The sequence below is a fragment of the Haemaphysalis longicornis genome, unplaced genomic scaffold (assembly GCF_048455015.1).
Source record: "Haemaphysalis longicornis isolate Haplotype H1 unplaced genomic scaffold, Haemaphysalis longicornis Haplotype H1 scaffold_2, whole genome shotgun sequence".
Taxonomy (NCBI): Eukaryota; Metazoa; Arthropoda; class Arachnida; order Ixodida; family Ixodidae; genus Haemaphysalis; species Haemaphysalis longicornis.
In genome coordinates, this window is record NW_027526295.1 from 258,401,543 (window position 1) to 258,417,512 (window position 15,970).

At 47.3% G+C, this 15,970-nt stretch overlaps 1 protein-coding gene across 2 annotated transcripts in view; it reads left to right on the forward strand.

Annotated features, from left to right (window-relative positions):
* The window catches only part of LOC144170477 (protein unc-13 homolog B-like), a 343,140-nt gene that overhangs the window by 25,664 nt on the left and 301,506 nt on the right, over positions 1–15,970 (forward strand). For both annotated transcript variants that reach the window (XM_077700308.1, XM_077700307.1), the window contains exon 8: positions 6,236–6,566. In XM_077700308.1, coding sequence (XP_077556434.1) covers positions 6,236–6,566 — 331 coding nt within the window. The remainder of the gene's footprint in view (positions 1–6,235; positions 6,567–15,970) is intronic.

The following is a 15,970-nucleotide window of genomic DNA, read 5'->3' on the forward strand; positions in this document are numbered from 1 at the left end:
GGGCGATAGCGCACGGGTCGTGTGCAGCGTAAATGTTTTTGTTTGTTTCTTCTTTCTATAAGAAAACAGCGCTATTTTACAAGGGTGTGGAATTTGCACGCGTATGCACAGGTCTTGTCGCTGCTTACCCGTTTCGCGTACTAAACTTTTATCCTTTAAATAATCACCACGCCACCTTCAAAAAGCACACTTAGACGTTCCCGAAACGGCAGACGACTGCACTCAACAATAAGAACAGTGCAATGTGTGGAAGCAATGTTTATAACAAGTTTCACTCAGTGGCTAAGGCGTTGCGCTGCTGAGCACGAGGTCGCGGGTTCGATTCCCGGCCGCGGCGGCCGCTTTTCTGATGGAGGCGAAAAGCAAAAACGCCCGTGTGTACGAGATTTCGGCGCACGTTAAAGATCCCCAGGTGGTCAAAATTAATCCGGAGCCCTCCACTACGGCGCGCCTCATCGCCTGCGTTGCGTCGGCGCGTTAAACCCTACAATCAATCAATTATAACAAGTTTCACACTCAAGCTGTGACCAGGGCAAAGATGTTTCGTGGAATTAAACCAGCGCATTAACCCGCAAAGGCCGCTGATTATTGCGTTTCTAGAGGAAATGCGCAAGCAGAGGCAACTAAGTCATTGCTTACTGCCAAACGAGCACACATATTGGCTGTTTTGTCGTGTGCAGCACGTGTCTTGCGCCGCACGCAATGGGAAAAAGCAGACGACGCGAGAGCGCCATCCACACTAGGAGCGGTTCATCCCGCCGCCGCCAGGGGCCGACTGTGTTCGCGCTCGGGGCGAATAGCGGCTTGATAACTGCGTGGTGTACACGTGATACTACAAACCCGATGGAAGAGATGGAAGAGAAGGCGGCGAGGCGGTGGGCTGCGGGTGCCGAGCGCAAGTGCCGCAAGCGGGCCGACAACCGTGCATTCGCACTTTCACATTCTCCCCCTCGGGGAAATGTGGGGGACTTTTTTTGTGTCTCTTTAGCATTTGGGGCACCTGATGGTTGTGCCAACAAGTGACAGCTACTTTTTTATTCTCCTGATTAGACATTGATGAACCTAAAGTGAAACAATCAATTGAGCTGACCTTACATTTTGACACGCATTGAATGTAACCAACAAGCACTCCGAAGAGTTGATAAGACGTCAGCTGTGCCACAGTACTATGATATCTGGTCCTTGACCTAAAATCTCCATAAAGAGATTCAACCTCATCTTCCAAGCGTGAATGCATGCGCTGATTCATTACTCAGGTCTGTGGCTGTTTAGAATCTGATAGGAGGTGCATTAAAGGCAAATGGAAGCGAAGGTGGGTCTCAGCAAGTTGTGAGGAGACACACTCTTAAATTGAAATACTCCTTTTAGTAGCACCCTTGGTCACAGCCATGTTTGAACACTGAATTAAAGAAAAGCAGTGGACGCATAATTATGGAAGGACACCTACTTGAGCAGCCTTAAGTTGACTTAGAATGGAAAGGCGTCGAATGGCTGGCTATAAAGACGCAGTTTTAAACTAGAACTTTGCACATAAGAACCCTCGTCATTATCATTTCCTCAAGAGAGGGGGAGGATTGCTAACATACCATATTTGCCCGATTCTAACGCACACTGTTTTTTGCTAAAATTAGCCTTAAAATATGTCTGCACATTGTGCGCCTTTCATCCAGCAGCCATGGTCTAGAGTGCTGTTCGTAGATGTTCGAATATTTAAGACTAAGCACCTCTCCGAGCGTCTGTCATTGTGGCGTAGGGGTTTGACCATAGATTCTTGATGCCAAGGACGATGGTTCGATGCCAAGGACGGTGGTTCGAAACCGGATCTTGCCTTGAATATTTTCTTTAAACATTTAAATTGAATAATTTTCATGACTAGGTTAGTTTTTGGTGTTTTAAATGATTGCTTTTTGTTTTATGTTAGGTCAGGTTAAGTTAGGTTAGTTTAGTTTAGGCAAGGTTAGTTTATGTTAGGTAGAGTGATGTAGTGCCAGACGTGTCATTTTTCAACAAAGCGCTGGTAGATGTTGATATAGCGGACATATTAATTGTAGTACCGTCAGACCGCGCTCTAGACACAACCAAATCCAATTCTAAATCTGCACGGCAGAATCAGCGCGTGGTAATTTTTTTTTCCGAATTTTTCTACGTAAACTTACCTGCGCCTTAGAATTAGGGGCACGTTAGAATCATGCAAATACGGTAACTAGAGGAGTAAGGAGGAGAGGACTTGGAATGGCATACAGTCACACCCCTGATCATGACCTTGATGCTGCCACTTAAAGATTATTCAGAGCTGACTGTAAAAACACAGCTTCATGTTTGCTGGGTAAGGGAGGTAATTATGACGGTGCGTGCAGATATACAGACGTACATATAAACTGGGATTCCCATCTTATAGGACTTGTCATTTTACTATGCGTTGAAGTTCTTGTTACTCTCATAACTCTTCCTGTCGAACCGCGCTTATGAATGCTGTTGCATTTAGAGCTGTTTCAAGAATGTAGGAGAATGCAGCCAATGTTTTGTTATAGGCCACTACCCTCCATTTGCCAACTTCTTTCATGAGTTTTTCCCAGCCAAGGGAAAAAAGAAGCAAGGAAGACTTCCCATGAGATTGTCTTCTTTTGTAAGAGATGACACTGAGGCTATCATTCTACTCAAGTGGCTCTGTATAGATGACGTTCACATAAAAGTTTAGTGGACAGTTTCTTCTCTTGGCAACACTGAAAGCCACCATAACAGTGCCTGTCGTGCCTGCGCAGGAAAAAAAAAAGAAAAAGAGAAACAGGCCCTGGCATTTGTTGTCTGCACTGTTATTTTCTGATTCTCAGCCATGTTTGTCAATGGATATGAATAATGGCAGTGACATTGCGTGGTGATGTTCTACTTACCCTTGAGAACACCGCGTCACCACTGTCTAAAAATGGAGGCGCGCTTATGGAGGAAAGTGGCACAATGCAAGAAATGCCTCCGCTCCAGCGCAGTTGTCTGTGAACATGAATATCGATGCCGGCGTGCCAGCACCTTGCCCACGGCAGAGGCGATCAGCACAAAAGCCAAATAATGCTTCCGAGGAAATTGTGAGCTTTCACACACATGCAGATTGAGACAAAACGGTAGCGTAGCAGTGAATGTGTTGTTAGTTTGGAGACTAGCGACATCTACTGGCAAGTCGCCGAGCATATACAACGTCGCCTTAGCAACGGGGACATGCAAGGCGCCTGCGTGGAGGCACACACACATGGTTACCGGCATGCGTGCCACGCAACTGCATGCCAGTGAATACAACCTATAGAAAACAGCAGAGCATTGGTGGCTGCTGATGGCTTGAAAACTGAGCTCCAAGATTAGGAACTTACAAATACAATGGCAAGGTATGTGCAGTCCACAGAAGAATCATTCATTTATTTGTGCTGTGTATGTTGTCACATGACAGAAAACAATCCAGGGCTATTTTAATAAATTACGTTTGTTGGAGTGAACTTGTTCTCCACAATGAACTGTAAAGCACAAATTTTGATGAAGCAATCAACAAAGTGGCATGCACGGTTGAGCATCGGCAGCTGTGTATGCGTTTATCTTGTAGTGTTCTTTTAGGTAGGGCCGGTGAGCGTGTGCAAGAAAACCTTGCCGAGCAATGACGTTATCGCGCGCGCCACATCTGCTTTACCGTAGCTTTGCCTTGCCACACTCTGGCAGGAAGTGCATTGCAGGGAGGCGTGATATAACTGATACAAGCACGGCTTTGGAAATGTGTTGCGGGATAACTTGCCTTATCGCTCGTTGCCACGAGTCATGCAGTTTTCATGCTGCAAAGAGGAGAATTAATGCCGAAATGAAAGAAGTCAAAAGGCCCAGAAGCGATAATGCTAATCCATTTCTTAATTAGCGTCCCACATGCCAAAACTACACAAGCCGAACGTTGGCCACCGAGCCAGAGAGAGAGAGAGAGAGTAATTTGCCAGCTGTGTAGCTTAGTCGTCGGCCATGAGCCCTTGGGCTCTGGCAGCGTCCTCAGCCAGCTGGACGGCCAGAGTTGATCTTCCGGGCTGGAGCTGAGCAGCACGGTCTCCCACTGCTCACGGTTAGTGATTGTGCGGCCATTTGTGATCGCCTTCGGACACTGCCATAGCATGTGCGCCAGGTCCGCTCGTTCCTGACATCTGTGACACTGGGGGGAATAGCGCCCTGGGTAGCAATAGCTGTACTCTAGGGGATTTGGGTACGAGTGGGTCTGTAGCAGTCGCCAGACCACTGAATGCCGTTTACTGAGGGATGGGTGCGCGGGTGGGAAGCGGGCCTGGCCTAAACGGTAATGACCGATGATATCACTGTACAATAACAGTCTGTCCCTGCCTGACATTGGGACGAGTTCCGCATCGGGAGGGCCGTCCTCTCGGTCGGTAAAGCCTCGAGCGGCTTCGTGCGCAGACTCGTTCCCTGCAAGGCCGGAGTGGGCGGGGGTCCAAATTAAGTTGATCTTGCCTGTCCGGTTTTCGAGGTGGAGACCAGAAAGGAGGATTGCGAATGCCTCCCTTGATATGTGTCCTCGTGAGAAATTTAGAATTGCTGATTTGGAGTCGCTGATGATTGTCTTGATTTTCGTGGAGGCAACCCTGGCTAAAGCAATGGCTGCCTCTTCTCCAACCACCAAGTCTCTCGCTCGGATAGAGCAGGAGGCGATGGTGTTGCCCTGATTGTTGACCACCACTATGGCCATTGCCTCGTGACCAGCGTAATCAGCCATGTCCGCATAGGCAGTTAAAAAATTTTTAGGAAACGCTTGTCCCGCTGCACCCTCTGCTACTCTTGAAGCTTCACTGCAAAGCCAGTAAGCATTTATACGCTGTACATGCTTTAATGACTGAGTGTTCATTGCTCTTTGGGGGGCTACCAACAACACCACGCAGAAAACTTGACTGAGTCTCGAAGCATAACCACGTAGAAAGCTTGGCCGTGTATCCAAGCATAATCTTGCATAAACTTTGCCCAACCAAGAATAAGCTAGGTGGGGCTTCCAGCTTCGCTATTTGCCCAGTCTTCCCGCCACTAGTGTGAAGGTGCCCCGATATTTTTTTTGGCCACATCTAATTGAAATGGGAACATCCTTGCTCCAACAGCTGCAGTCTAGGTCAGTGATGAGAGGGTTATGTCCTTTCCTTATCAAACATGATTGCCAAGTGCAGCATATGACCGAAGGAAGATAAGGATAATCAGGCGCGGCCACACACTGGGTAACAAAACATGAACAGCGAATCCCAAGGCATGGTTTGTGGCCATATTTAACAGAATCCATATTAGCAAGTCACTATGTACGAAGTACCAGCTACGGGGTTCAGTGGCTAAAAAGTTGGCTGCTGAGCCCAAGGACACAAGTTCAGTCCCGGCAACAGTGTGGCTGCTTTTCTGACGGAGGCGGAAAGTGAAAACACCTGTGTGTTGAGATTTTGGCGCATGTTAAAGATCCACAGGTAGTCAAAATTAATCCAGAGCCCTCCCCCTGTGGTGCACCTCATAGCCAAGGTGTAGCTTCGATGCATTAGTACAGACATGAAATTTTTGTATTATTTTTTTTTCCGCTGCTGTGGGTGCCTACCAGCTCACCGATTGCAGCGTAAACAATCATTCATTTACGGCGTTGTTTATTCGTGTCAGTTTCGGCTTTGACAAAACGAATGTCGAGTGGCTGCCATGACAGGAGGGTGCCCGTGATGTCACCATTTTTGTCGCACCGCTGCCGGTATGGACACGCACGCGCGCGCCCAGGCCGGCCGAGGTTTTCACCATTCCCACGCCCCTGGGCAGCATGACGTCATTCCAAAACCATGATGTGTACACCCTGCGTAACAGTGTGCACCAACCTCAGCCAGCGCGTCGGCTACGTCGCGGGAGCGCTGGCGGCAGCAGTTCGGGGCGAGGAGCAGATGATGTCATGCTGGCCCACTCTGGTTTCCCTCGTGCGGGCAAGAGTTAAAATGGATTTAAAATATGTTATACTGAACGGTTACTGTTCAATTTTGCTGGGAGAAATCTCCTGATAAAAAGGAAGCATTTAACGTAGTTACCTCAGCTTTGAAATTTCGTGTCACTACTCCTTTAAGCTCCACAACTAATCAGTCACTACATAGGAGGAAAAAACACAGCTGGTCAAGCGAGGTGCAGTTAGAATAGTAGTGATGAGTTTGCAAACCTGTTTGTGTTCTGGTCGGCTTCACATGGACGTTTCTTGGTGCAGCGGGCATCTCGGAGGACAGCGACTACACGAGCGACGTGGGCTACCCGGCGTCATCCTCCGCACAGCAGCCGTACCAGCCGCAGCAGCAGCAGCAGCAACACCCAAGTGCCTCCATGCACCATGCCAACAGCTCAGCATCGCAGTACGGGGCCCAGAACCTGGCCCGCGGAGTGGTCAGCGCCTCCACCAGCCACCAGCTGCTGCCAGCCGCCACCACGTACGCCGACCCCGACTGCTACCAGGAGCCCCTCTACTACAACAGCCGACCCCCACAGCAGCACAGCAGGGGCGGCGGCGGCCGGGGGGCCGACTACGACTGGGAGCCCACCAGGTGAGGGGCACTTGTGGCAGCGTCCCTTTCTTAGCAGACCGATCCTTTTTTGGTGTGGTCTGAGGGCCATAATTCGAGGGGCCTAATTCGACCCCATCCAGACAAAATTTGAAAGATTTTTTGGTTTATAGTGCCCCCAGCCCTTGTCTGGAAGCAAGCAATGATTTAGTCACTGAGAAATTGATCAATTTAAGTTAAAATTTTTATTCTCCTGCCGAATCGTGTGTTTTCGCAATGTTCCTTTTGATTGTATCACTTGAATGCAAATGTAAAGTTTACACACTGATAATTACATCTTTAGTGCTGACCTATATCATGTCACTTCTTCTCATATTACGTCCCTGTTGTGCAACATTTAAAAGTTTTTCAACATGTGTTGAACTTTTTTGGTTCAAAATCATCTTTCATGGCTGGAATGAAGCTGAGTGAGTTACCAAAGTATAGTTATTTAAAATTAGACAAAGCTTTATTTTGTGTTCATGGTCTGTTAAGGGCTAGTGTAGGGCATTCGCTAAAATCTTCTGCAGCTTTTGGCAGACTTTGATACATTGTTTGCCTAATTCTGGAGCTTCATGTGGGGCCTGTACCGTATAAATCAGAACGTAGGCCGAGTTTCTTTCCCCCAAAAAATCGCCAAAAAAATCACCCCTTGACCTATATACCGGTCACTGGCATAATGTTAGTTGCAATCTGGCAACCGGGGCGGCCCATGGAGCCCATCCAAACCGCTAAGGCATCATTCCCATCGCCATAAATCGAACGTGCCGTTATCTTCTTTTGTTTCCTTCATGCTTTTCTCTTTGTTGGTAATTGTGCGTTGGTATTTTTTACGCACTAAAATGAGTACTGGCACTCACCACCAGTTCACTGCAGCGCCCGAAAAAAGTAGCAGAGCATGCCGAAGCCAACGGCAACATGACGGCTCAGCACGAGTTCGGTGTCATGGAAAAAAATGTTCAATTCTGGCCAGAGCAGAAGGGGCATGTTGGCTTGCAGCGGTAGCAAGACCTCATTTCGTGGGCTCCGGGCTGTGCACCCGGAACTGGAAGTCAAAGTGGCTACGTTCATGTCCGAGCATCATGCGAGGTCTCGTCCAGTGACATCTGAAGTGATTCGCTGCAAGGCTGCAGAGACTGCTCGTCAGGTTGGACTTTCTAGGGAGCAGTTCAAGGGCTCCGCTTCTTGGGTCCAGCGCTTCATGCGACGAAAAGGTTTCGCTCTTCGGCGAAGGACACAGATTTCTCAAAAGCTCCTTGAGAAGTATGACGAGAAGCTGGCCAACTTTCAATGCTTCATAATTCGTCTCCGGCAAGACCACGACTATGTGTTGGGCCAGATCGGCAACGCGAAGGGATGCCGGTGTGGTTCGACATGCTCCATACACAATGGTGTGCGAGCACAGGGCAAAACAAGTGTAACTTTTTTCGACAGGAAGCAAACGTTCGTGTTTTACTGTCAAGCTGCCGTGTGCTGCTGACAGCAGAAAGCTGCCCCGTTTTATTATTTTTAAGAGAAAGACTTTGCCATCGGAGGCCTTCCTGCCAGACGTCTGCGTCCATGTAAATGAAAAAAGGCTTCATGGACGCAGGCCTTATGCTGGACTGGATACGGACTGTGTGGAACCGACGGCCGGGTGCACTCTTGAGGCATTTGAGCATGGGGATGCTAGACGTGTTTTGCGGGCACCTAACCGCGGCTGTGAAAAGGCGCTTTGCGATGGAAAGATGGACCTCACCGTCATTTCGAAGGGCATGACTTCCACCCTGCAACCGCTGGACGTGGTGCTGAATAAGCCTTCAGTGATGGTGTACGGGCACAGTACAGCGAATGGTTGGCCGGCGACAACCTCAAGACGCCTGCTGGCCACCTGCGCAGACCGCTTTTTGTGACTGTCTGCATGTGGGTGTCGTTAGTTTGGCGCTCGCTGCAGGACGAGATGGTGTTGCGAGCCTTCCAGAAGGGCTGTTTAAGCAATGCTCTAGATGGCGTTGAAGACGACATGCTGTGGGAGACGGCCAGCCAGAAGCAGTCATTGGACGAGAGCTCAGAGAACTTTGACAAGTGGTGTGATGGACACAAAAGCACTGCTAGCCACAATAAAACGATGGTGTGTGCGCAACTTTTTTTCCATTTCTCGGCTGCAAGGTAAGGGGGTCGACCTATATTCCAGCTTGACATATAGCCCGACTTATATGGTACTTTCCTTTTTTCAACTGCACCAGGCCTTGTGGGAAAATGAGCAGCCGCCCAAGTTTTTAAGTAAAAGTTTGTTTTAGACTGGCCAGCTAGCACGTTCGCTTGTCATCCATGGGTCTGACAACATGCTGTATTTATTCAAAGATATGTAGAGCACGAATAAAAGTCGATCTTATAAGAAAATTGAAGTTGTTGGTAAAAAAAAAAAAGATTGTTTCTAGTTCGACCTGTAATTTTAGGAGAACAAAGGAAACTAAACAGGACACACCTTAATTGGCCGCAAGCTCAGCTAACTTTTGCTTAGACTACTCCACGTCGCATGTGGCCTACTCATCTTTAAGCAGGGGGATGGTTCCCATTCATTCTATGCAATCTCACAGCTGCCCTTCATCAGATTATTTTTTCAAGGTGGAGTTCTGAGCTGCACGCTGTTTATCGTCAAGATGAATTCGCTTCGGAAAGCATTGCCTCCATCGATCTCTTGTTCAGTGTATGTGGATGGTGTACGAATATATTTTAATTTTTAAATCTTGTAACATATCCATATGTGAACGTCAAGTCCAGCTTGGAGTGAAGAAACTTTCTCGCTGGGCAGATGAAAATGGTTTCAAACTTAATCCTGCGAAAAGTACCTGTGTCGTGTTCTCAAGGAGACGTGGAGTAAGGCCCGATCCTGAAATAAATCTCAATGGTGACCCAATTCCTGTTAAAACGGAACACAAGTTTTTTGGGTGTGGTGATGGACGAAAAACTCATTCATCTCTCACATCAAACAATTCAAACAAAAATGTCTAAAAACAATGAATATTCTGAAAGTCCTATCTCACCAATCATACGGTGCAGACAAACAACTCCTGCTGCGCCTTTATACCTCTTTGGTAGGGTCTCGTTTGGATCACAGAAGTGTTGTGTACGGGTCGGCCATAAAAACAGTGCTAAAAATGCTCGGCCCAGTGCTGCACTTGGGGCTTCACCTCTTGTGTGGTGCTTTCCGTATAAGCCCTGTCCAAAGCCTGTATGTGGAATGCGACAAATGGTGCCTGGAGTACCAGTGAACTTATCTTGACCTTTTGTATGCTTGTAAAATACCATCAATCTACAACCATTCTTTTAAACCTGTTTTTATGGTTACATCCACATCACAGCTCTTTTTAAATCACCCATCTGTTTCTGTTCCCTTCTCACAAAGAGTGAGAGAGGAGGCGGCTTTACTTAATGTCTCCTTTTTAAACACCATCAAATCATCTTGCATTGACTTTATAGCACCATGGCACCTTTGCACTGTGTCATGTGACTTGTCTTTCATCCAACTCAATAAAAATAGGTTACCATTAAATACAATTTTGCAGCACTTTCTGTCACTGCAGGAGAAGTACCAGCGTACAGGATTTTACAGCGACGCCTCCAAAACTGCCTCTGCCATGTCATGTGCTGCGCACGGACCCAATTTTAAAGTTTCTGAGACCATGAATGTAACTTGTAGCATCTTCCAGAGGCTTATGGAATCTTTCTTGCTGTGAATCACATTGTCAAATGTCACATTTCAAAATCTGTCATTTTGTGCTGATTGACTAAGCATCACATGGGCGTTATCATCTCTAAAGAAGTCCAGAAATTACATCATCAATCTTGTTCTTAGGACAATTATGTCGGCATATGGCGCAAACCTTGAGGTGACTGTTTGTTGGGGCCCAGGCCACTCGGGGATCGCTGGAAATGAGACAGCAGATGAAATGGCCGCTGCTGCACTCACAAATATGGTGCACATAACAGTACCCTACACCGACCTCAAACCAGACATAAAACAATTCTACATAAAACATGGCAAAACATTATAGTGAACAGACAGACAACAACTGCGCATTGTAAAGCCACACTTGGAACGATACACAACCGATTCACACAACAGACACGCAGAAGTTGCCTTGGCAAGGTTACGGATAGGCCACACACATGTAACACACTCCCACCTGCTCACTGAATCCCCAAGACCCATGTGCAGCAGGTGTGGAGAGGGCCTATCCGTAATCCACATACTCATTCAATGCAAGGCACTTGACATAACACAACGCGAACACTTCCCACAACTATACACACGACATATTCCACAACACCCATCATACTTCTTATCAGACGAGCCCATGTTTTCGATCAAATGCGTTTTTGAGTTTCTTACCGACGTAAAATTTTTACATCTTTTACATTTTTACATTTTTTTTACATCTTATACATCTTGACAACCTGGCCCTTTACACCACTCATCTTCATTATGTTGTGTTTTACTTTGTTTATTTTTACTGAAATGTTTTACTTTTAATTTGATGTCACTCTCATGAAATGACTTTTGTTTGGTGCTCTTTGCCCTTGGTTGGCCTTGCGCCATTGAATATGGAAAAACAGCGCTAAAACGGGACAAAGAACGTGACAAGACTGGGCGCTGTCACATTCTTTGTTCCGTTTTAGCGCTGTTTTTCCATATTCAGTTATGTACCAACAAGCCCGCACCAACACACTTTTTCAGTTCTTGCGCCATTAAAATCCAAATATCATCATCATTCATCAGATTATTTTGTATCAGCTGTTTTACTGACCAGACTAAGATCATTAAAAATGTGGAAGCTACCTTGGGGGAATGTCAGGCAGTGATCCGAATTGTTTTATGAACTGTTTTGTGTAAACTTTCCTTGTAATGAATGGTTTGAACAGAGCTTGGTTAAAGGTACACTGAAGTGATATGTAAACATTGCGGGATTACTAGCGCAAATTGTAGTCCGGAGTCCCCAGGCCATGTTTCGACCACTCTAGGCGCGTTTACGCGATTTTATTTAGTAGAAAAACTAATTCGAAAATGCTGTCCTCCTCTCTTTACGCTTGCCCATTTTCTGTGGCGTTTTCGTGTGACGTCAGGAGGGGATGAGCTGGCAATTGGCTGCGCCACGGCTGCGCTACTGCACGGCTCCCCGGCCGACAGAGTCAGTCGGCCCAGCGTTTCGTCCGCCGGCCGCCGGCGGGTCGTCGCAATCAAGGAGGTTAAAAAAAATTGCTTGGTCGCAATTCGTTCGCTTAGTTGAAACGAAGCCAGGACACGTTTGTGAATGGAAGAATGTGCCTTTGGGAAAATATAAGGCCTCTTGAAGGCGGGAGAAGAGTCAGCGAAGTCAATATAGGTACTAAGGAAATAAAATCAACTGATATTTTTACCGTACAGCGTAAAACTAGGGCGCGGGAAGCACTTTTTTGCGCTGGGCGAACAAGCACAGCGGTCAGCAGCACGACTACGCATCTGCGAACGCTTTTCCGTCTACGAAATGCAATTGCTAGACGTGAGCTACTGTGGAAACTCGGGCGACGCTTACTGCACGATCGCAGTACAACAAATAGTCACCTAAGCTGCTTGAAATGCCAAAACTAAATAAAAGTGTAAACTGGTTATGCAATATATACCCTATATTAGCAAGGCTTTTGTGACCCGCTCCGTGGCTCAGTGGTCTGGGGCGTTAGGTATGTCACCGCAAATGTTTTGCAGGTTACGAGTTCGAATCCCCGCGGGTACATGCTTTTTTTTTTATGAGTTAACTTTTTTGTTTTCCGACGATGTTTTCTATATTGAGTTCACCTTTTTTTGGGCCGCAACGTTCTTGGCTACACGAACTAGTTCACAAAACGCGCGCAGGCTGGCACTGGCGCGCTAGCGAGTTCTCGTTAGCGTGCTGTTGCCATAAGCACCGACTGCTTGCAGGCAGTGCGCACAGGCCAGAATGAACAGACCCTTGGCATGGTGCGAACACGCTTTTTACGATACAGGCATGAGGGAGGCAAGCTCCAAATATGGGGGAAAAGCGCATGACATTTGGGCGGCTGCGGGTACGCGGAGGGCGTTCATGCACTGCGTAGGTCTCGGCTAGTGAATGCTACGACTACAAGCCGGCCTGGGAGGCTTATCTTGTGCATTTTACAGCCGACAACATGGCAGAAGCGCGGTACGATGATTACTGAGATATTGAGAATGCCCATCCAACAACGCCATTGGTTATGTTTTACAGAACCGAAACCGAAACTTGTGTGATTGCTAATCTTGGGCATCGTCCAATCACGGCGCCCCTCCTCCCAACGTCACAGCCTTAGTTGGCGCGGCCGCCGCAAACCGCGCATGGTAGTTTTTCTTCTTTCGCGCTTTGTAAAATAATTACCGATTTGTCAACCGGATAAACGATGAAAAGTGTGCTAATTTGAGCCAGTCTACGAAGTGCAAGCAAAAACGGGAACTTGACAAATTCACTTCAGTGTCCCTTTAATTCTGCTGGCCCTAACTGATCTTTATAGCTCGTTAGTAATTGCTAATTGCTCCTAGTTACTTTCTTGCTGTATTTGCTTAGCTTAGTGTGCATCTCTATGCACTCAACCGCAAGTGCTAGGCCTTGTCCAAGTGCCGGTGCTAAGCTTCAAAAACACTGCTAATGATTCTTCTCTTCTGCATGAATGCTGTGCAGAGATGCTGCAGGCGTGTAGAAAGGACAAATTGTCTGCAGCTTGCACATCCAACACTGGCCAAAGCTCCCACTTTACTAGATGTCTCCCAAGATGGGCCAAGGTTCTTCAAACCAGACCCCCGGCATTGACAAGTGGAGTCAAACAAGATATTTGTAGATCAGGAAAAAATTCTATCCTTGTGCCATTCGAGACTACAAAGTGGGCTGCACCTATTGTCGGTGTGACCGAGAAGAATAAGTGGGTCAGGATCTGTTCGGCACCAGTGGAGAAATGTACCCCTACATTTCCCCACTGGTGCCATACAGATCCTGACCAACATATCCTTCTCGGTCACACCGACAATAGGTGCAGCCCACTTTGTAGCGGCAATGTAAGGATTAAGGACCTGAGGACTGCACTAGCTCGACATGAGAAATTCACAAAATTGGGCACGCAAACAGCAAGTTGTCTTTTACGAGACAACCAAAGTGTATGTCATGATGTAATCACACATGGGGTTGTTTCAGTGTTCCCAACTGCTTTCTGGTGCTTCATCTGCTCCTATATTTTACAATGACGTGGAGAACTTGCTCAGGGCACTGCCCCACGTAGCTGTCTATTTTGACGACTTTGTTGTCAGAGGAGCTGCAGTGCTGGTGAGAATCTTGGCAACCTTCGTTTTGTGTTTGGCAAGCTTCAGAAGCCTTACCTCACACTAAAGTTCGAGAGGTGCTGTTTTTTTTTCATTCCTCAATTCGGGTATCTCGTGAAAATTGTCAACCCGCCGCGGTGGCTCAGTGGCTGAGGTGTTGCGCTGCTGAGCACGAGGTCGCGGGTTCAATTCCCGGCCGCGGCGGCCGCTTTTCTGATGGAGGCGAAAAGCAAAAACGGCTGTGTGTAGGAGATTTTGGCACGCATTAAAGATCCCCAAGTGGTCAAAATTAATCCAGAGCCTTCCACTATAGCGCCCCTCATTGCCTGCATTTCGTCGGCGCGTTAAACCCTACAGTCAATCAATCAAAATCGTCAGCAAAGACGGCTTTTCCGTGAAAAGTCACATATTGGCTGCCATTCTTTATGCACTTCTGCCACAAGATGTCAAAGAACATTAAAGTTAGCCCAAGAATGCGGGTTCGATGCCCAGCCGCGGTGGCCGCTTTCCTGATGGGGGTGAAGAGCAAAAACACCCACGTGTTCGACATTTGGGCGCACGTTAAAGATCCCCAGGCGGCAGAAATTTATCCGGAGACCTCCACTACGTCACGCCTTATCGCCTGTGTAGCGTTGGTGCATTAAACCTGATAATCATAAGAACATTAAAGTTTCTTGGGACTTGTCAACTTTTACAGGCAATCCCTACTCAACCTATCTGCACTCCTTTGTCCACTGATTTTGCTTCTTGGTAACAAGAAAAAAGTGAAAGTAGGGAATAGGCCAAAGTGAGCATTCATCACCTGTAAGCACCTGGCCACCTCAGCTCCAGTTATCTCCACTTGACCCCAACAAGTTCCTCAGTCTCCATCGCCTCATGGAATAGGCGCAGTTGTTGTGCACACGAAAGCTGATGGCCAATAATGTCCCATGGGCATTACATCCAGGCACTTTTCAAAACTAGTTCCAGTTAGGCAGCTCCTCCTCACTCTCTGAAATCTTCATCTTGCCTTCAGTATTGTCCATGGCATAAGCTTCCACAACCATAGTTGGCCGAATGCCAACTCAAGCTTCTGCCGCCCACGTAATGATTTCCTCGATTGAGGCATGCTTCGGCATATTGCTGGCTGTGAAAGTGTGGCAACCATTTATTAGCCACTCACTGTAAAATGCTTGACTGCAGTTCTTCATGGGCTTGTTGATGCATGCATCCAGTACCTGTCATTGAGTGGTCATTTCCACCTAGAGCACTGTGTGGGCTGATTTTCTTCAGCCCGGGCCAGGCCTGGGCCCATTTTTACCTTGGGCTGCCCGCCTGAGCCTAACCAAAAGTTTTATGGTGGGACCCGTGCCCTATGTTACCCGCCCGGCCCGGCCCGTCACCCCGCTATCTTAGGTCTGAGCCTGGCCCGAGACCAAAAAAGACATTGAATGTCAGGCATTGCTGTGTGATGTGTGAAATTGCGCTCTACTTGAGAACATGCATGGAATCATCGACGAACGCAGTGCCGCCTTTCAGCCACGTGACTAATTATCTTATCTCACCGGTCGTAGTTTTACCAATTCGCCAGTGAAGAATCAGCAAGTCACGAACATGCTTACACCCCCCTAAAAGCATTGGTTACATTGATTTTGGTAACGAAGACAATGACGTCTGTTCGTTTGAGGCGACTTCGGTCTGTCTGGTCTTTTACAACAAAGTGGTAATATAGCTGGGTTCCAATCAAACTCATGTCCGTCGATAAAGCTATGTAGAATAAGAATTTTCGTCTCCACAGCTAATGCAAAATTTTCTGTAGCTCTCAAGCTAATGTAGGTATCTTGGGAAAAATCATAGTGGTCATTATTAAATATGTGAGGTGCTAAAACTTACCATACGTAATTGAGCACAAAGCTGACACGATTGCCAAACCAGCCACCAAACTGATTGCATAAGCGGTCACAAAGGAAATCGCAAGCAAGGGCTGCCACTGTAGACTCATATTAGCGCCACGAGCAACCGTACTAAATTTTTTTTTCATGGCTGGAAACTCCAGGAGCACCCTGAAGGTGGCGATTGTTGGCGTAAACAAGACTGCTGATGGGGG